The 21819-nt window shown below is 37.8% G+C and overlaps 1 protein-coding gene across 1 annotated transcript in view; it reads right to left on the reverse strand.

Moving 5' to 3' along the window:
- The window catches only part of LOC108289329 (meiosis 1 associated protein), an 81231-nt gene that overhangs the window by 36867 nt on the left and 22545 nt on the right, over nt 1–21819 (reverse strand). Inside the window, exon 3 of the mRNA XM_017508769.2 lies at nt 13322–13490. Within this exon, the coding sequence (XP_017364258.2) occupies nt 13322–13490 (169 nt within the window). The remainder of the gene's footprint in view (nt 1–13321; nt 13491–21819) is intronic.

Here is a 21819-nt window from a genome sequence, read left to right on the forward strand (position 1 = left end):
AAAAAAAAAAAGAAAAGCCTTTGTCTTTCACTAGAATTGCTAGGTTAAGGAGTCTGGGGCAACCAGGACCTTTAAAGAGTGAGGAAGAAATACATGAAAGGAGAGAGCCAGAGCCAGAGCACCCTAAATTATGTGTTTAAACTTGGTCTAGGTAACTAGCTGACTGGACCCTGCACTATACACATATGGGGTGAACTGAAAGGAGCTTATAGTTTAGGCTTAAAGATTGAGACTGAGATCTGAGTCCATGCTCACTGCAGGCACAACAGGTTGCAGTTTGAATTGAACAAAGTTAATTGTTTGAAAAATAAACACTTTTCAGAGCAATATAATAGAATCCAGTAAAAATAAAAATAAAAAGCAGGGGAAGGGAAAACTAAAATCCAGTCTTTATAAGACAATGTTCACAAAATACAATCCAAATGTTTTGTCATACTGAGACAGAAAACTATGACCCAGTCTCAATGGAAAATATGTCAACAGATGCAAACCCCAAGATGACAAGATGAATTTATCAGGCAAGGATTTTAAAGTAGCATAATTAGAATTTGCTCAATGAGGAATGGAAAATATGTTCATAATAAATGAAAAGATAGAATACAACCAACCAAGCAAAAAGTCAGAGTCTTGGGCTGTGCAGAACACTTTAAACAGATTTAACATTTGGGTAATTGAAGTCTTAGAAAGAGAGAAAGAAAAAATGAGGCAGAAAAGATATTAAAAAAAATAATGGCAGAAAATTTCCCAAGTTGGGTTAAGACGTAAATTTACAGGCTGGGCACAGAGACTCATGCCTGTAATCCTGGCATTTTCAGAGGCCAAGGTGGGAGGATCGCCTGAGCCAAGGAATTCGAGACCAGCCTGGGCAACATGGTGAAACCTCATCTCTACCCAAAAAAATTACAAAAATTTGCTGGGTGTGGTAGCATGAGCCTGTGGTCTCACCTACTTGGGAGGCTGAAGTGGGAGGATCACCTGAGCCCAGGAGGTTGAGGCTGCAGTGAATTGTAATCACACCGCTGTACTCCAGCCTGAGTGACACAGTGAGACCCTATCTCAAAAGAAAAAAAGAATCAATTTTTAGATTCAAAAGGCTCAGGGAACCTCAAATAGGATGAATTAGAAGAAATTCACATCTAAACGCATAATTGTCAAGCTGCTGAATAATAAAGAAGAGAAATAATAAGAGAAATTCCTTGAAAGCGCTAGAAAAAATGATCCTTTACATACAGGGAAAAATGATTTAGGGACTATAACTTTTGATCAGAAACCATGGAAGGCCAGAAGACAGTGGAACATCAAATTATCCTCCCATCTCAGCTGGGACTACAGTTGTGCATCACCACACCCAGCTGATTTTTTGATTTTTTAATAGATGAAATCTCACTATGTTGCCCAAACTGATCTCAAACTCCTGAGTTCAAGCAATCCTCCCCAACTGGCCTCCAAAGTGCTGGGATTATAGGTATGAGCCACCATGCCTGGCCCTCTTAAGTTCTTTAAAATACGTATTTGCTTAAAGGCAAAAACATTTTTTTCTGAGACAGGGTCTCACTCTGTTACCCAGGCTAGAGTGCAGTGGTGCAATTATGGCTCACTGTAGCCTTGACCTTCCAGGCTCAAGTGATCCTCCCATCTCTGCCTCCTAAGTAGCTGGGGTTATAGGCGAACACTACCACGCCAAGCTAATTTTTATATTTTTTGTAGAGATGGGGTTTCATCATGTTGCCCAGGCTGGTCTTGAACTCCTGAGCTCAAGTGATCTGCCCATCTTGGCCTCCCAAGGTGCTGGGATTATAGGCTAAAGCAAACAATTTAACCCTATTGTGGAGTTTATGTAGATGTAATACACATGACAATTATAACATGAAAGATAGTATATGTCAATGGGGGCAGTAAATGGACTTAATAGCAAGTTTTCTATATTTTGCATGAAATGGTACTACATATATATTAATTCTGAGTAGGCTGTAAGTTTTTAAAATACATTTTAATTCCCATAAGGTCTTTACATTTTATGTGAATATTGTAATCCTGAGGTTTCTACATTTTATGTTAAATAGTATTATATTGACTCTATTTGGACTGTAAAAAGTTAGGCATATATAATGTAATCCATAGAGAAACCACAAAAAATGCAAAGACAAATGGCTAAATGACAATAGATAAACTAAAATAAAATTGAAAAATATTTAAATAATCCAAAAGAAATCAGGAAAGCAGAGAAGAAAGATGAAAAACAGGACAAACAAAAAACAAAATGTTAGACCTGAGTCCAACTATATTAAAATGTATGGTAAATGTTAATGGAGCCTACATTCTAAATAAAAGCCGGAGATGATCAGAATAGACTCAAAGCAAGAACCGGTTATGTGCTGCCTGTAAGAGAGAGAATTTACATATAAAGACATAAATGAGTTGAAAGTAAATGGATGGGAAAAGATAAACTGTAAGACCCAAGATAATGAAACAGTAAGACCCGAGATAAATGAAAAAATATATACAAATGAAGATTTGTGTACAGACATTCATAGCAACTTTCTTCACAATAGTCAAAACTGGAAACAACAGAAATATCCATTAATAGATAAATGTTTAAACAAAATATGACCCATTCATGCAATATACCACTACTCAGCAATAAAAAGAAAACTCACTACTGACATAAACAACATGGATGAATCTCAAAATTTGAATTAAAAAAATCTAAATGCAAAAGGCATGTGTACTGTAGGATTCCACTTACACAAAATACAGACTAATCTACAGACAAAAAGCAGATAAGTGGTCTTACCTGGGGCTGAAGGGATGGATGGAGTGTAAAGGGGCAAGATAAATCTTTTTTGAGGATGAAGGAAATGTTCTGTATCTTGATTGTGATGATGATTTTTGGGCATATACATTGGTCAAAATTCACTGAATTGTATACTTTGAATAGATGCAATTTATGGTATATAAATTATTCCTCAATAAAGGAAGGAAAGGAAAAATTTTAAAAAGCCAAATTTTAAAATAATTTTAGATTTTCTGCTGAACTAAAAAAACTATTTAATTCAAGTTTTAAAGAGAACAATTCACTATTTTTCTGAGACTATGGTTTTTCTATTAATGAATAAACAAATGTCTCTCTGTGTTAAAAATCTTTAGGTAATAAATACAACAGTGGTTCTAATTTAGTCTTAATGCCAGAGGGAAATGACTTTAATGCAGTTATCAAAGACAGACACAATGAACAGTTGTGTTTTCTGGTCCATTTTCTAAGACACTGAAAGGGGGAAAAAATCAGTATCTGTTTTGATAATTGCACTGAAGCATAGAAGAGGCTCCCCTCCCAGCCCTTTCTTTCTGGCATTCTTTATCTTCTGTTTTTGGGTGGTTAACATTTGATGTTTCCTGAGAACACATATGGAGAAAATGCCTTCCTAAAAGAGCTTGACATTGATCCCTGACAAAGTCTAGGAGGAAATATTAAACAGATGGTTTGTGAGCACTTAGAAAGGGAACCTGATACCCTTGTGTATGACTGAGAGATATAGACCAGTTGACAGCATCATTAGGTTGATTTGTAACTGGCTGAATGACTTACATACCCAAGGATGTGCAGACTGCTGTTAACCTGCATAGATGCCCTCTGGATGCCAAAGTTATTGATCTCAGTGGCCATTTTAGTTTTGGCATATTTATTACTTAGTCATTCTTCAAAAAGCTATTGTAAAACTTTTATTGTTTGCAAATGAATACATGCAATAAAAATGTAAGCTATGAAGCATAACAACAAAAATGAACACTCATGAATCCTTTATTTAACTTCAGATGTAGAATATCATCAATACTCCTGAGATATTTGCATGCTTTTCCCTAAGCTTCTCCAGAAGAAATCTTGCCACACTGACATTTATTTTTATCATTTCTTTTCTTTTAAAAGTAGTTTTGTAATGTACCTATGTAACAATCCTGCATGATCTGCACATGTACCCCAGAACCTAAAGTACAATAAAAAAAAAAAATTCCCTTTGTACTTTTTCAAAAAAAAAAAAAAAAAGTAGCTTTGTGGCCAGATGTGGTGGCTCACACCTGAAATCCCAGCACTTTGGGAGACCGAGGCAGATGGATCACTTGAAGTCAGGAGTTCAAGAACAGCCTGGCCAATGTAGTGAAACCCTGTCTGTACTCACAATACAAAAGTTAGCCAGGAGTCAGGGTGTGTACCTGTAATCCCAGCTACTTGGGAGGCTGAAGCAGGAGAATGGCTTGAACCTGGGAGGCAGAGGTTGTGGTAAGTTGAGATCGCACCATTGCACTCCAGTCTGGGCAACAGAGCAAGACTCTGTCTCAAAAAAAGAAAAAAAAAGGAGTTTTGTTACTTTACCACTTTGTTAGTTTTGAGCTTTATAAATAAGTATCATATAGTATACCCCTTTATCTGCTTTTTTCTCAATATTGAAAAGATTCATTCACATTGTTATGTATAGCTGTGGTCCATTCGTTTTCAAAAATGTATGATATTTCACTTTGCAAACATTCCTCGTAATATTTATTCTGTATGTCAACTTTTTTTTTGAGACAGTCTTGCTGTCACCCAGGCTAGAGTGAAATGGTGTGGGTGTGATCTTGACTCATTGGAGCTTTAACCTCCTGGGTTCAAGTGATCCTCCCTGCCTCAGTCTCTTGAGTAGCTGCTACTACAGGTGCATGCTACCATGCCAGACTAATTTTGTTTATTTTTTGTAGAGACAAGGTCTCACTACATTGCTCAGGCTGATCTCAAACTCCTGGGCTCAAGTGATCCTCCTGCCTTTGCCTCCCAAAGTGCTGGGATTATAGGCATGAGCCATCATATCCAGCCATTTTCATGTATATTTTGATGAACAGAAATTCTTAATTTTAATGTAGTTATACTTATCAATCTTTTATGGGCTGGGCGCAGTGGCTCACGCCTGTAATCCTAAAGTTTGGTAGGCTGAAGTGGGCGGATCACCTGGGGTCAGGAATTTGAGACCAACCTGGCCAACATGGTGAAACACTGTCTCTATTAAAAATACAAAAAATTAGCCAGGTGTGGTGATGTGCACCTGTAATCCCAGCTACTTGGGAGGCTGGGGCATGAGAATTGCTTGAACTCAGGCATTGAGTCGAGATCATGCCACTGCACTCCAGCCTGGGTGACAGAGACTCCGTCAAAAATCTTTTATTTTATGATTAGCAAAATTTATGTCTCATTTAGGAAACACTTATTCCTCTTCCTCTTCCCCAACCTTTGTCATGAAAATTTTCTCATATACCTTTTTTTTAAGTTTTACATTTTACTTTTCACATGGAAGTCTTTAATCCATCTAAAAACATTATTAAAAATGGCGTGAGTTTAGGAATATTTTTTCCCATATGGAATATTGATAGTTTCAATATGACTTAATGGCTAAATCTATCCTTTTCACACTGCTCTGCCATGTCAGCCAAGCCACATATCAAGTTTTCATGTGGCCGTTTCCAGGCTTCTCTAATCTGTTCTAGTTTGGACAATTTGTCTATTCCTCTGTAAATATGACACTATCTTAATCATAATAGCTTTATAAACCATCTAAACATTTGGTAAGGCAAACCCCTAGCCTTAATATATATCTTTACTTCTAACATATAGAATATATATATATATATATATATATATATATATTCTAGAATATATATTGTCTCTCTCTCTATAATATATAATACACATACATACTCACATATATGAATCAGCTTGTCAAGTTCATCTAAAAACTCTGACAGGATTTTTTTTAAAGAGATGGTGTTTTGCTCTCACCCAGGCTGGAGTGCACTGATGCGATCATAGCTCACTATAACTTTAAACTCCTGGGCTCAAGGGATCCTTCCTCCTCAGCCTGTCTAAACTTTTTTTGTAGAGAGAGGGTTTTGTTATATTGCCCAGGCTGGTCTCAAACTTCTGTCCTCAAGTTATCCTTCCACCTCAGCCTCTCAAAGTGCTAAGATTACAGGTATGAACCATCACACCTGGTCCTGAACTGTTGAACTCTATTACTCGTTTCACCTGAAGCAGTATAGAGACAAGTTAAGCATGGGAGCATTGGAGCCAGACTGCTTGGATATGAATCCTTTTCTATCTCTTAACTGAAAAACCTTGGGAAAGTTATTATGAATAAGAAAATATGCCTTAGTTTTTTCATCTAGATAAACAAGGATTAAAAAATATGTGGAAACTATTTAGAACAGATAGTATTTGAAAAGGAAGCATTCAATAAAATGTTGCTATTACTATGATCTAAAAACAAATGTTAGAGTATTAACAGACTGGCTTTAGTTCACATATCTTTTCCTCAAGGCTCAGAATTTATTTAAAAACAAAATAAGCTAGCAGCATTATTCCCATGATTTATGGCTTTTTTATGGGGTTAACCTTGGCTGCTAGAATTGGCAGATTCTCCTCTATCCTAAATTTATGATCAAGATCCAACATTAGGGATCTGCTCTAGGGTTGTAGGGTTGGCTTATATGTAAATAGGGCATTTAAGGACAAAGAAAACATCTGGCTTTCCCTGTGAGAGGTGTCTCTCTTTTTATCTCTATTTCTTGAACCAATACTTCCTAGTTCTCCTTTAAGAGGAAAAGAGGAAAGAGGAACAATAGAGAATGAACGAAAAAGAAAGGCTATGAGAACTATGGAAAAAGTTTTATAATATTATGTTACATTAAAACAAAAAATTATATACATGAATTATAACTATGTAACATAAACATGAGTGAGGGACTGAGCCCTACCGTGCAAAAATAAAAGTGCAATAGGATGGTGAGATGAGTGATTTTAAATAAAAAATATAGTCTTAGCTTCTTATCAATAAAACATAAATTATTAGAGCTTGAAATTTTCTCAGTAAAAGGCATATATAAGAAGGACTTTTACTACTATTAATATCAGTAGGTGACATTTATTTGTTTGTGACAGGTACTGTTATAAATGCTTTCCATGCAAGTTTTTACAAAAACCCCATGAGGTAGCTATTATTTTACAAATGAGCTTTATAAAATAAGCTATTTTATAAAGTCCTATTTTATAAATGAGAAATTTGTGGAATAAAGAGTTAAATTAACTTGTTCAAGGTTACACAGTTCTAGAGTAAAATGTAAAAATCCAAAAGGATAGTTAAATAAATGATGATTAATTGATATATTGGAATACTTCATAGCTATGAAAAGGAATGGGTTAGAGCTCAATGTGCTAATGTGGAAAAAATCCTAGATAAATAGCTAAATGAAAAAAATGCAGAGCAGTTGGTATAATATAGTCTCATTTTTTGTCAAAGAAAATAATATCAATAATAATAATATGTTACATATATCAGTATACATGCACGTGTAAGGTGGGCAGTTCAGTAGAATGTGTGCTACACTGTTGATGGTAGTTATCTCTGGAGGCTGAAATTTTGGGTCATTTTGAACTGTCTCTATTATGCTTCTATAATGCTTACATTTGTATAACGTATAATAAAAAATTTAAAAATAGCCAGGCAAAAGCTACTACAAACAGCACTGGACAGGATTCTTCAGCAAAATTTAAAACTAAAGAATAAAATGAAAAATACCAGGAACAAATTAAAGGAAGTCCCATTTATACAGTTAGAAGAAAATATATAATAGGCTATATGGTTAAAATTTATAGAAAACCTTAACTAATGTGAAAGTAATTTAAAGTTAACCATTTTATATTAGATCCTGTTAAGGAATTTTCTAAAATGTGAGTCTAATTTCTTAATTTCTAAATTCATTCTTTTTTGGTGATGCTGGACTTGCAGGGTCTCTAGGTCATTTTTGTGATAATTAGTTCTCACTGTGCAGAACTGTACTAAAGTAGGCAGAATTTAGATTGAAGGACATATTCTCATAGTTATTTTATAAATTAATCTACAATAGCAACATCTGCTTTTGACTAATTTCTCTCTGACAAGTGGAGTATAGATAATTTTTATTTAATTGATGATCATGGCTACTGGAGTAAAAGAATTATAACTAGGTTTAAGAAGTGTTTGAATCAATTCATGATATTCATGAGTTATCGAGGGAAGCTATGGCTGCTTGGGATATATCCCTAACTATTTTAATTGATGTCACAGAGGCTGACCCCACCATTCACAAATCATTTTATTCCCCCAATCATTTGTTTTGTCAAGAAACATTTATTGAGACTCTATTGTGTGCCAGGTAGAGTGATAAGTGTTAGTGATAGAAAGATATAGAAGACACAGTCTTAGTTCAAGCTGGCAGTCCACTTGAGACTCGGCCATTAAAAACAAATCTCAGAAACATACCAAACCATCCATATACAAAGCTTTTCAAAAATATTAATAATAAATATAGCTAAGTTTTATGGAGCACTTACATGATTTCATTTAATTCCCATAACTACTACATGGAGTAGGAATTAATAACTAAGGCTTAGTGAGGCTAAATACCTTGCCCAAAGTTGCACAGCTAGAAAGTGATAAAAACTGGAATTTAGAGCTGGGCAACCTAGCTTTGGAGCACCCATCTTTCTGAGAACGAGAGAAGTAGCTGTTGCTAATGTTTGATAACACCACCAAGATAAGGCAAAACACTAAGGGAATAAAATAATTAATTATGAGGAAAGCACAGGCAAACTAGGTAGATTCTGAGCAATGAGTCATATACACATAACCCACAAAAAGGAATTACAAGCAATTTATGGGAGGATGCATTATTCAGAAGCAAATGGGAAGTTACTGGAAGAGTCATCAGCACTGACACAAGTAGAAAGCTGCTTTCCTGCGTTTAAAAGCTCTTCCACACAATGCTAGCCACTAACTATTCTAAAGAAAGGCATCAGACAGCCTTAGAGTACTCTAAGCTCTATGCCATTGGAGACATAACAAGTTCTTTCTGGGGACAGTCACAGAAGGCAGAAAAGAACACAGTCCATGCCTGATCTGTCACTGGCCAAAGAGAAAGAAAAAGAGCTCACCTCTCAGATTCATTTTGAGAGCCCAATGAGAAGGGCTTTGACTGGTCGCCTGGGGAACTATCATTGCCTCAGCCTGGGTCATGACCCATTCTGTGACCAGGAAGTTGGAGGTGTTATCGGAGAAAGGGGATATAGACGATGCTGGGCAGACCACGACTAGCCTCCAGAGGTATCAAAGTCACTGATTCACTCAACAAATAAGTGCTGATAATGTAGGATATACACCAAGACACAGAAATGAGTAAGAGAAGTTTCTAATCCCCAGGTGCTTACAGTTTAATGCAGAGGGAAAAGATATCAAGTAGTTTACAGTTTAGGCAAGAAGACACAATTATTGCATACTAAAGCAATGCTGAATAATTCTGCATGCTATTTAATTAAGTGCTGAATTGTTTAGTAGAGACCACCAGTGATGTGGTTGTTCTAAGAAAAAGAAAATCAGTACATAGTTCTGAACCTGAATTAGGATTTAAGGAATGAATAGGATTTGGCTGGAAGAGAATAGAGGAAGAAATTCAGAGGGAAGAAGAGGGAATTCAGAGGAAAAGACTGCTATCAGCACAGGGATGGAGGTAGAAAGGACAGTCAGTGAAGAGACAGGAGGGCACACAGTAAGTAAATGAGAGCTCATGAATCACCCAGCTACGGCTGGTTGCCTTCCCTCCCCTGCCAGAACAGTATCAGTGGCTGCATGATGGTGGAAGCATCTACATGTGTCAGAATCTGACAGGAACCACACCCTTAGTTATCAACCCTCTCTCCTACCTAATTAGAGGGAGACAAGATGGGAAGGGGAGGAAGAGTGAAGTCATCTGCACAGGACCAGAAAGAGATCAGTGGTATCAGAACAGCGTGTACTTCCATGTGTGCACGACTGTGGAAAAGGCCAATACAGCTCGAAAGGACTGCAGTGGGGTGAACTGTAACTTGGGTGTTAGATGAATTAAAACTGGTCCAAAAACCCTTGAACTCCGTAATTTGGAGATCTCCACTTGACTTCCTGATCAAAATATTTTCACTACCTTAAATTGAAATCCACGTTTTAGCATGGCATAGATTGCTGTTTTCATCTAACCCTTGCCTACCTTTAGGCCTCACTCACACCTCTGCCTGACAGGCTCTGGTGTAGGGAACCATAGGCACTTCTCAAAAGTTGGGCATATCTTGCTTCTCATGTCTCTGGGTCTCCTTTTTGAGTGGCCCTTTTCCTCTTCCTCTGCTTAGCTACTTCCTACCTATCCTCCAAGATAGTGATCCCCAACCTTTTTGGCACCTCGGGCTGGTGTCATGGAAGACAATTTTCCCACAGATGGGTGGGTGGAAAGGTTTCCGGATGAAACTGTTCCACCTCTGATCATCAGGGATTAATTAGAGTCTCATATAAGGAGTGCACAATCTAGATCCCTCATATGCACAGTTCATAATAGGGTTTGCTCTCCTATGAAAATCTAATGCCATAGCTGATCTGACAGGAGGCGGAGCTCAGGCAGTAATGCTCACTCACCACCACCCTTCCCTCCCCTCCTGCTGTGCGACCCAGTTCCTAATGGGCCACAGATGGTAGTAGTTCATGGCCCAGGGGTTGGGGACCCCTGCTCTAAGACACAGTTTGAATACTTCTTCTTGGAAGTGTAGGATTGTGGGTAACTTAGATTTACTTATTTCTGCTTATTTGCTTTTTTAATTTGTTTATAATAAACATGAATATTTTTCAGTATGTAAATATCAAGGAAACTGTCATTAAGGTAAACCTAGTGACTGGAACAAGGGGAAAAACCATGACATAGGATTGCTCCACACTTTGTCTCCAAAGAAATCCTAGGAGGTAATTCAAGAATAAAAGTCTGGGCTGGGTGTAGTGGCTCACACCTGTAATCCCAGCATTTTGGGAGGCCGAGGCAGGTGGATCACCTGAGGTCAGGAGTTCCAGACTAGCCTGGCCAACATGCTGAAACCCTATCTCTACTAAAAAATACAAAAATTAGCTGGGCACAGTGGCAGGCACCTGTAATCTCAGCTACTCAGGAGGCTGATGCAGGAGAATTGCTTGAACCTCGGAGGTAGAACAAAAAAAATGGTCTGGCCGTGCATGGTGGCTCATGCCTGTAATCCCAGCACTCTGGGAGGATGAGGCAGGTAGATCACCTCAGGTCAGTTCAAGACCAGCCTGGCCAACATGGTGAAACCCTGTCTCTACCAAAAATACAAAAGGTAGCTGGGCGCAGAGATGCTAGTCTGTAATCCCAGCTACTCAGGAGGCAGAGGCAGAAGAATCACTTGAACCCGGGAGGCGGAGGTTGCAGTGAGCCAGGATCATGCCATTGCACCACTCCAACCTGGGTGACAGGAGTGAGACTCTGTCTCAAAAAAAAAAACCAAAAAAACAAAAAAAACAGAATAAAAGTCTAACTTTCCTTCCTTCCTTCCTTCTTTCCTTCCTTCCTTCCTTCCTTCCTTCCTTCCTTCCTTCCTTCCTTCCTTCCTCTTTATTCCTCCCTCCCTCCCCCTTTCTCTCTCTTACTCTCTCTTTCCTTCCTTCTTTCTCTCTCTCTTTCTCTCTTTCTTTTTTTCTTTTCTTTTCTTTCAGACAGGGTCTTGATCTGTATGGGCTCACGCAATCCTCCCAACTCAGCCTCACAAGTAGCTTAAACTATAGGTATGCACAACCACACCCAGCTAATTAAAAAATTTTTTTTTATAGAGATGAGATCTCACTATGTTGCCCAAGCTAGTCTAGAACTCTTGGGCTCAAGTGATCCTCCTGCTTGGGCCTCCCAAAATGTTGGGATTACAGGTGTGAGCCACTGTGCCCAGCCAAAAGTCTAATTTTAAAACTAGGCATTTTTCCCCCATTGGATTAGCAAAGATAAAGAACAAACAAGGATAATTCCTAGCAGGAAATTATTATTTACTATTGGTGAAAGTCTTATTTATTATTGGTGAAATTATGAATTGGTATGATCTTTTTGGAGAGTTTTTTGACAATAACTGTCAAAAATGCATATATTGTTTTACCTCCTAGTAACTTTATTTCTAGAAATTTATTCCACAGAAAATGTCTGCACAAATGCACAGTTATACACATAAGCAGAGAAGGCTATATAATTTATGGGCTCAGAGCAAAATGAAAATGCAGAGCTCTCTGTTCAAAAAGCAGGAAAAAAGTGCCATGAAAGTACGAAAATTTAAAACTTTTTCCTTTTCTTTTTTTCTATGATCTCTTTCTTAAGATATCATGGTGTGTATGTGTGTGTGTTTATGTGTGTGCACGTGTGCATGTGTGCACGTTTTTTATTGGTGGCAACAACACTTAACATGAGATCTACCCTTTTAACAAATATTTACATGTATAGTAGTACAGTATTGTTAACTCTAGGCGTAATGTTGTATAGCAGATATCTAGAACTTATTCATCTTTTTTGTCATGACATGGTTTTAAAAAGTTTGCTATTAATGTCACACTTCCTCAGGAACCAGATACTCACCAAGAAAGTGCAGACCCTCACAGGTGCCTAGGCAACTCAGCACAAAAGGATTGTGTACTGGACCTTGACCCAGGTGTCCAGGCCTCTGCCCAGCAGGGGGAACAGAGGCCAGCAGTGGTCACTGGATGGCTGATGAGCTGGCACATGAGTGAGGTCTCCACTATGGAGTGGTGGGAAGGAAGCAGGAGGCAAGGCATGTGTGAGCCAAAGGTCAAAGCTCCTGGTGTATGCTCCACTATTCCATCAAACCGCACAAAGTCAAAGATAAAATTATTAAGACTTTTAAGACAGAAACCACAGGGCATTTAATCTCAAGCATGAGGGCCTTTCTGTACTTAGGACCCTATGTGACTCCCCTGGTCATTAGCCCATGAAGCCAGCCCTACATATGAGTCTGTTCATATAGCACTGGCTATAAATAGCAAAATATAATAAACCAAATTGTTCATTAGTGACTAAACAAATAAATTATGGTAAAACCACACAATAAAAAACCAGGTAGCCATTAAAAAACAAGTCTGATATATAAACACTGACACAGCTGTCCAACACACATAAACAAAGGTTTCAGAAAATTAGATGTATATGTATGTATCTATAAAAGTGTTAAAATATTAAGAGTATTATTAAAGAGTATTATTAAGATTATTATTAATATATTAAAATAAAAAATATATAATATATATTATATATATATATATATATACATATACACACACACACACACACGCACGCACAGACATGCATACACATACACATAAAAAGACCGTGACTTCTTTAAACACAAAAAGACCATGGAAAATGTCTTTCTGACTTGTAAAAGACTACTCATTAAAATTCTTACCATCATTGCTGAGATCCTCAGCAGGAGACACTGAGTCCATGTGTTCTAGGATTCCCTTTGCGATCTCAACGACCTGAAGCCTCCTGACACTGACTAAGTCTGTATCTTTCAACCCTTCCTCCAATTGTCTGACCACCTCTTTTCCAGGCTGAGAAGTCAGAATAGTAATCTGAAAATAAATTCAAGAATCAATGTGTCTATTCTCTCTGATGTACAGAGTGAGGAACACAACAGTTCCTACCTGGAGGATAAATACAGCATAGGTCTGTGGTGGTGGCTACTGTGGCTAGTACAAAGAGGATTTGGCTGTAACTTAAAATTAAATTTTATTTGACAGATTCTGGAAGGCCAGGTTATCACAGGACCTCTCCAATCTGGCTGAGCTGACCCCAGAAAGTGACTGGTGAAGCCATACATGTGTTTTAGTCTTTTAAGACTGCTTGAGCCACTGGCAGCATCTCATTGCTCAAAATACTTAGATTTTACAAGGTAACAAAGGAAACAAAATTCTTGAATTTTACACACTAAATTTATACCAAATATTAAAGGCCTATATGCTCTTTTCTCTCAGTGATGCTTCCATATCACATTTTCAGACTGATTTATCTCCTTGCTGGATCCACTAGAGCTATTTCTTTTGTTCTTTTGACTCTAAAATGTACTTACCTTGACCAATGTATCTCACCTGAAGGGATATTCAGGAGTCTGTATATAATTTGCATGTTTTATTTTACCTGAATAAACATGCTATATATGTGTATATATATAACACTGTGTGTGTGTGTGTGTGTGTGTGTGTGTGTGTTTATTTATTTTAGATGGATTCTTGCTCTGTCACCCAGGCTGGAGTACAGTGGCATGATCTCGGCTCACTGCAACCTCTCCCTCCTGGGTTCAAGTGATTTTCCTGCCTCAGCATCCTGAATAGCTGGGATTACAGGTGTGCGCCATCATGGCTGGCTAATTTTTTTTTTTTTGCATTTTTAGTAGGGACGGGGTTTCACCATGTTGATCAGGCTGGTCTCGAACTCCTGACCTCATGATCTGCCCACCTCAGCTTCCCGAAGTGCTGGAATTACAGGTGTGAGCCACTGCACCTGGCCACTATATGTTTTTATTAGCAGTTTTCTCCTGAACTTTTAAACTCTGGAAGGAAATCATTACATATATGTAATTCTCATTTGTACTTAGACATGTTTGATCCATGAAGAGGGATGTAGATGAAAGCACTATTATACACTATTATTATTATTATTATTTTAAAAGACTTTTTTGTTTAGAGCAGTTTTATGTTCACAGCAAAACTGAAAGGAACATGCAGAGATAGCCCATATTTGCTCCCACATATACATGGCCTCTCTCATTAACAGTATCTTCCACCAAAATCAGTGCAATTGAGGAACCTATATTGACACATCATAATCATCCAAAGTCCACAGATTACATTAGGGTTGACTCTTGGTGTAGTACATTCTATAAGTCTAGACAAATGCATAATGACATGCACCCATCAGTATAATAAATATTATATTGAGCCTTTTCACCACCCTAAGAATCCTTTCTGCTCTATTCATTCCTCTTTCTCCTCAATCCTGGCAACCATTAATCTTTTTAAGTTTCCATAGTTTTACCTTTTCCAGAATGTCATATAGTTTGGGATATATGTAGCCTCTTCAGACGGGCTTCTTTAACTTAGTAATATGCATTTAAGGTCCCTCTATATCTTTTTGTGGCTTGATAGCTCATTTCTTTTTAGTGCTGAATAATATTCCATTGTCTGGATGAATCATAGTTTATCTATCCATTCATCTACTGAAGAATAGCTTGGTTGCTTCCAAGTTTTGGCACTTATGAATAAAGCTGCCATAAATACCCATGTGTGGGTTTTCGAGTGGATGGGTTTTTAACTCCTTTGGGTAAATACAAAGAAGCTTGATTTCTGGATTATATGGTAAATATATGTTTAGTTTTATAAGAAATCATCAAACTGTCTTTCAAAGTGGCTGTGCCATTCTACATTCCCATCAGCAATGAATGAAAGTTCCTGTTGCTCCACATCCTCACCAGCATTTGGTGTTGTCAGTGTTCTGGAATTTAGCCATTTTAATAGATCTGTGATGGTGCTTCATTGTTTTAATTTGCATTTCTCTGATATCACATGATGTGGAGTATCTTTTCGTGTTTGTTTACCATTTGTATTTGTTCTTTGGTGAGGCATCTGAAAAGGTCTTTGGCCCATTTTTTACAGTTTTATTTTATTTTTAATTGACACATAATAATTGTACACATTTCTGGGTATGGTGTGATGTTTTGATACATGTATACATTGTATAATGATCAAATCAGGGTAATTCACATATCTATCATCTCAAACGCTTCTCATTTCTTTGTGATGAGAACATTCAAAATCCTCTCTTCTAACTATTTTGAAATATACATTATTGTTAACTATAGTCATGTTATTGTGCAATAGAAAACCAGAACTTATTCCTCCTATCTAAGTGTAACTTTGCACCATTGGCCAACTTGTCCTCATCCACCCTTCCCCTCCACTCTCCTCAGCCTCTGATAACCACCATTCAACCCTCTACTTCTATGAGATCAACGTTTTTGGATTCCACAAATGAGAGAGATCATGCAGTACTTGTCATTCTATGCCTGGCTTATTTTACTTAATATAGTGTTCTCTAGAACAAACAACAGGCTTTTATTCCTTTTTATAAAAGAATGGTATTATGTTGTGTATAAATACTACATTTCAAAAATCCATTTATCCATTGACAGACAGTCAGGTTGATTTCATGTCTTGGCTATTGTACACAGTGCTGTAATAAACCTGGGAGTGCAGATATCTCTGCAACACACTGATTTCCTTTCCTTTGGATATATACCCAGTAGTGGGATTGTTGGATTATATGGTAGTTCTGTTTTTAATTTTTTGAGAAACCTTCATATTGTTCTCCATAGTGGCTGTACTAATTTGCATTCTTACCAACAATGTAAGAAGGATCCCCCTTCTCCACCTCCTCACCAATATTATTTATTTTTTATCTTTTTCATAGTAGCCATTCTAATGAGGGTGAGGTTATATTTTATTGTGGGTTTGATTTGTATTGCTCTGATTACTGATGTTGAGCATTTTTTCACCTACCTCTGGCCATTTGTCTTCTTTTGAGAAATGTTTATTCAGCTCTTTCAGATTATTCATTTTTTCCCTACTGAGTTGTTTGAGTTCGTTATATATTCTGAATATTAATCACTTGTCAGTTGCATAGTTTACAAATATTTCCTTTTATTCTGTAGATTGTTAACAATCCTTCTTGATTATGGTAAATGACCTTTTTGATGTGTTGTTGGATTTGGTTTGCGAATATTTTGTTAAGGGTTTTTGCATCTATGTTCATCAGAGATATTGGCCTATAGTTTTCTTTTCTGTTGTTGTGCCCTTGTCTGGTTTTGGTATCAAGGTAATGCTGGTCTTGTAGAATGAGTCTGGAAGAATTCTCTCCACTTCAATTTTTTAGAGTAGTTGAGAAGAATTGGTATGCTTGGTAGAATTCAGGAGTTACTTCACCTATTTTTTTTTTTTTTTTTTTTGAGACAGGGTCTCACTTTGTTGTCCAGGTTGGAGTACAGTGGCGCAACGATGGCTCACTGAAGCCTTGACCTCCCAGGCTCAAATGAGTCTCCTGCCTCAGCCTCTCAAGTAGCTGAGACCACAGATGCATGCTACCATGCCTGGCTCATTTGTGTGTGTGTGTGTATGTGTGTGTGTGTGTTTATTTTTGGAGAGATGGGGGTCTCAACATGTTGACCGGGCTGTTCTGGAACTCTTAGACTCAAGTGATCCTGCTGCTGTGGCCTTCCAAAATGCTGGAATTACAGGCATAAGCCACTGCACCTGGTCCACTTCATTCTTTGATTGTTTCCTTTGGTGTGCAAAAGCTTTTTGGTTTGATGAAATTCCATTTGTCTAGTTTTGCTGTTGTTGCCTGTGCTTTTGAGATCTTATAAAAAAAAATTCTTGCCCAGACCAACTCATGAATTGTTTCCCTTATTTTATTTATTTATTTTTATTGTACTTTAGGTTCTGGGGTACATGTGCAGATCATGCAGGATTGTTGCATAGGTACATACATGGCAAGGTGGTTTCCTGCCTCCATCCCCCCGTCACCTGTATCTGCCATTTCTCCCCATGTTATCTCTCCCCAACCTCCCTACCCCGTGCTGTCCCTCCCCTAATACCCCAGTGTGTGATGCTCCCTTCCCTGTGTCCATGTGTTCTCATTGTTCAATACCCACCTATGAGTTAGAACATGCAGTGTTTGATTTTCTGTTCTTGTGTCAGTTTGCTGCGAATGATGGTTTCCAGATTCATCCATGTCCCTACAAAGGACATGAACTCATCTTTTATATGGCTGCATAGTACTCCATAGTGTATATGTGCCACATTTTCCTTGTCCAGTCTATCACTGATGGGCATTTGGGTTGGTTCCAGGTCTTTGCTATTGTAAACAGTGCTGCAATGAACATACATGTGCACGTGTCTTTATAATAGAACAATTTATAATCCTTTGGGTATATACCCAGTAATGGGATTGCTGGGCCAAATGGAATTTCTATTTCTATATCCTTGAGGAATAACCACACTGTCTTCCACAATGGCTGAACTAATTTACACTCCCACCAGCAGTGTAAAAGTGTTCCTATTTCTCCACATCCTCTCCAGCATCTGTTGTCTCCAGATTTTTTAATGATCACCATTCTAACTGGCGTGAGATTGTAGCTCTAATTTTAAGAGTCAGGGTCTCACTCTGTTGCTCAGGCTGGAATACAGTGGTATGATCATAGCTCACTGCAATCTTGAACTCCTGGGCTCAGGGCTCAAGGGATCCTTGCCTTAGCCTTCCAGGTAGTTGGAACTACAGGCATACACCACCACTAACAGCTAGTTTTTCTAAAAAGTATTTTTTTTTTTGTAGTGGCAGGGTCTCACTATGTTGTCCAGGCTAGTCTTGAACTCCTGACCTCAAGTGATTCTCTTGCCTCAGCCTCCCAAAGTGCTGGGATTACAGGCATGAGCTACTGCACCTGGACTTGTTCCAGATTTTAGAGGAAAAGCTTTCAACTTTTCCTTATTCAATATGAGTTAGCTGTGGGTTTGTCATATATGGTCTTCATTGTGTTGGGGTACACTATTTCTGTCTCTATTTTGTTGACATTATATTAAGAGTTTAAACTCTCAACAAAATAGGGACAGAAAGAGTGTACCTCAACAAAATGATATTGAATTTTATTGAATGCTTTTTCTGCATCCATGGAGATGATCGTATGGTTTACGTCCTTCATTCTGTTAATGTGATGTGTCATGTTTATCAGTTTGCATATGTTGAACCATCCTGCATCCCTGGGACAAATCCTTCTTGATTATGGTAAATGACCTTTTTGATGTGTTGTTGGATTTGGTTTGCAAATATTTTGTTAAGGGTTTTTGCATCTATGTTCATCAGAGATATTGGCCTATAGTTTTCTTTTTTGTTGTTGTGCCCTTGTCTGGTTTTGGTATAAAGGTAACGCTGGCCTTGTAGAATGAGTCTGGAAGAATTCTCTCCACTTCAATTTTTTAGAGTAGTTGAGAAGAATTGGTATTAGTTCTTCTTTAAATGCTTGGTAGAATTCAGCAGTGAATCTATCAGGTCTGGAGATTTTCTTCAATGGAAGACTTTTTATTACTGATTCAATCTCATTACTTACTGTCATTACTTACTGTTGGTTGGTTTAGGCTTTCTATTTTTTCATGATCCAATTTTAGCAGATTGTATATGTACAGAAATTTATCCATTTCTTTTATGTTTTCTAATTTGTTGGTATATAGTTCTTCATAATAGTCTATAAAAATCCTTTGTATTTTTGTGGTATCAGTTGTAATGTCTCCTTTTTAATCTCTGATTTATTTGAGTTATCACTCTTTTTTTCTTAGTCTAGCTAAAAGTTTGTGATTTTGTTTATCCTTTCAAAAAAACAGTTCTTTTTAGTTTGAGACCAGCCTGACTAACATGGGGAAACTCCATCTCAACTAATAATACAAAATTAGCTGAGTGTGGTGGTGCCTGCCTGTAATCCCAGCTACTCAGGAAGCTGAGGCAGAAGAACTGTTTGAACCTGGGAGGAAGAGGTTGTGGTGAGCCAAGATCGTGCCATTATACTCCAGCCTGGGCAACAAGAGTGAAACGGTGTCTCAAAAAACAAAACAAAACAAAACAATGACAACAACAATAAAAAACAGTTCTTTTGAAATTAAACTTTTATGTTTTTGTTTGTTTGTTTAAGAGACAAGGTCTTGCTCTGTCATACAGGCTGGAATGCAGTGGTGTGATCATAGCTCACTGCAGCCTCAAAATTCTGGGCTCAGGCAATCTTCCCATCTTGGCCTCTCAAGTAGCTAGGACTACAGGTGTGTACACCACACCTGGGTAATTAAAATTTTTTTTTTTGTAGAGATGGGGGTCTCACTATGTTGCCCAGGCTGGTTTTAAACTCCTGGCCTCAAGCGATCCTCCTGCCTTAGCCTCCCAAAGTGTTGTACTATTTTTTTTAAGTCTTTATTTCTTTTATTTTTATTCTGATCATTACTATTTTTTTCCATCTACTAATTTTGGGTTTAGTATATTCTTGTTCTTCTAGTTCCTTGAGGTGCAATGTTAGGTTGTTTATTTGAGAGCTTTCTTCTTTTTTGATGTAGGCATTTATTGCTATAAACTTCTCTTTTGCTGTATCTCATAGGTTTTGGTATATTGTGAACCCATTTTCATTTGACTCAAGAAGATTTTAAACTTCATTTTTAATTTCTCCATTGACCCATTGGTTGTTCAGGAGCATGTGGTTTAATAATGTTCTCTGAGCTTCCTGGATCTGTGGTTTGCTGTCTGACTTGAATTTAAGAAATTCTCAGTCGTTATTGTTCAAGGGTTTCTTCTGTTTCTTTTTTCTTTTCCTTCTGGTATCCCCATTACATGTAAGTCATACCTTTTGTAGTTGTCCCACAGTTCTTGAATATTCTGTTCTGTTTTTTTTTCCGGTTTTTTTAATCTTTGGTTTTACAGATTTGAAAGTTTCTATTGATACATCCTCAAGCTCAAAGATTCTTTCTTTGCCCATGACAAGTTTACCAATAGGCCCATCAAAGACATTCTTCATATCTATTACAATGTTTTTGATCTCTAGCACCTATTTTTGATTCTTTCTTAGGATTTCCATCTCTCCGCTTACATTGCCTATATGTTCTTTCATTCTGGCTACTTTCTTCATTAGAGCCCTTAGCATATTAATCATAGTTGCTTTAAATTCTGCAGTCTGAGAATTCCAATGTCTCTGCCATGTCTAGTTCTGGTGCTTGCTCTGTCTCTTCAAACTGTGTTTTTTCTCTTTTAGTATGCTTTTTATAGTTGTACATGATGTTCCAGATAAAAGGGAACTGCTATAAGCAGGCCTTTAGTAATGTGTGGTAAGGGACAGAGGGAGGGGGAGTACGATTAGGTCTCAGTCTTTTAGTGAATCTATGCCTCTGGACTGTAAACTTTACAAGTGCTCCTCAGTTTTTTTCTCTCCCCACTTAGGTAGGACAGGTTGGCTAGACTGGGCTGAAATTGAGTATTTCCTTTCAGCTACATTGAAGGATACAGCTGGCTGGAGTTTGGTACTTTCCTTCTCCCAGTTCATTTAGACTCTGATAAAATCCCAGCAGGTTAGGGATTAGGTTCTGTTTAACTAGTTTCTCCTGAGTAACTACCTGTTAAAGTAGTTTCATTATACCCGTTAAGAACAGAGTGCTCTGGTGTATTTCAAAATGGTTCATTTTTCCCTCTCTCTATCAGAGGCATGAGGGAATTTTCCCCTGATATTTACTATGAGGACCTGGTTGAACTTCTGGAGGTAAAACTCACCAAAGTGTGGAGTGGCAGGATCATAGCTCACTGCAACTTTGAATTCCTGGGCTCAAGCCATCTTCCTGCCCCAACCTCTCAAGTAGCTAGGACTATGGGTACATACCACCAAGCCTGGCTAATCTTTATTTTTTGTGGAGATGGAGTCTTGCCATGTTGCCCAAGCTGCTCTTAAACTCCTGGCCTCAAGATGATTTTCCTGCCTTGACCTCTCAAGGTGCTGAGATTACAGACGTGAGTCACAATGCTCATCCTCTCCTAGAATTTCAGACTTGTCCACACCTAGCCTGCAGCAATGTCAATGACAATTTCCTACTCTAGCACTGGCTCCTGTGGAGGTTTCTGTTCCAGTATGTTGTGGTTCTCTGTATCTGCCTGGTCGTCTCCCCCATTTTGAAGGCAACAGTTTTGCCCTGTGACCTTACTTCTCAGGGATCTAAAAAATATTGTCGATATTTTAGTTTGTTAAGCTTTTTACTAGTTGTTGGGATGGAGTGGCAACTTCCAAGCTTTGTACATGAAGAATTGGAAACCAGAAATCTCACACAATTATTT

The sequence above is a fragment of the Cebus imitator genome, unplaced genomic scaffold, assembly GCF_001604975.1.
Source record: "Cebus imitator isolate Cc_AM_T3 unplaced genomic scaffold, Cebus_imitator-1.0 Scaffold399, whole genome shotgun sequence".
Taxonomy (NCBI): Eukaryota; Metazoa; Chordata; class Mammalia; order Primates; family Cebidae; genus Cebus; species Cebus imitator.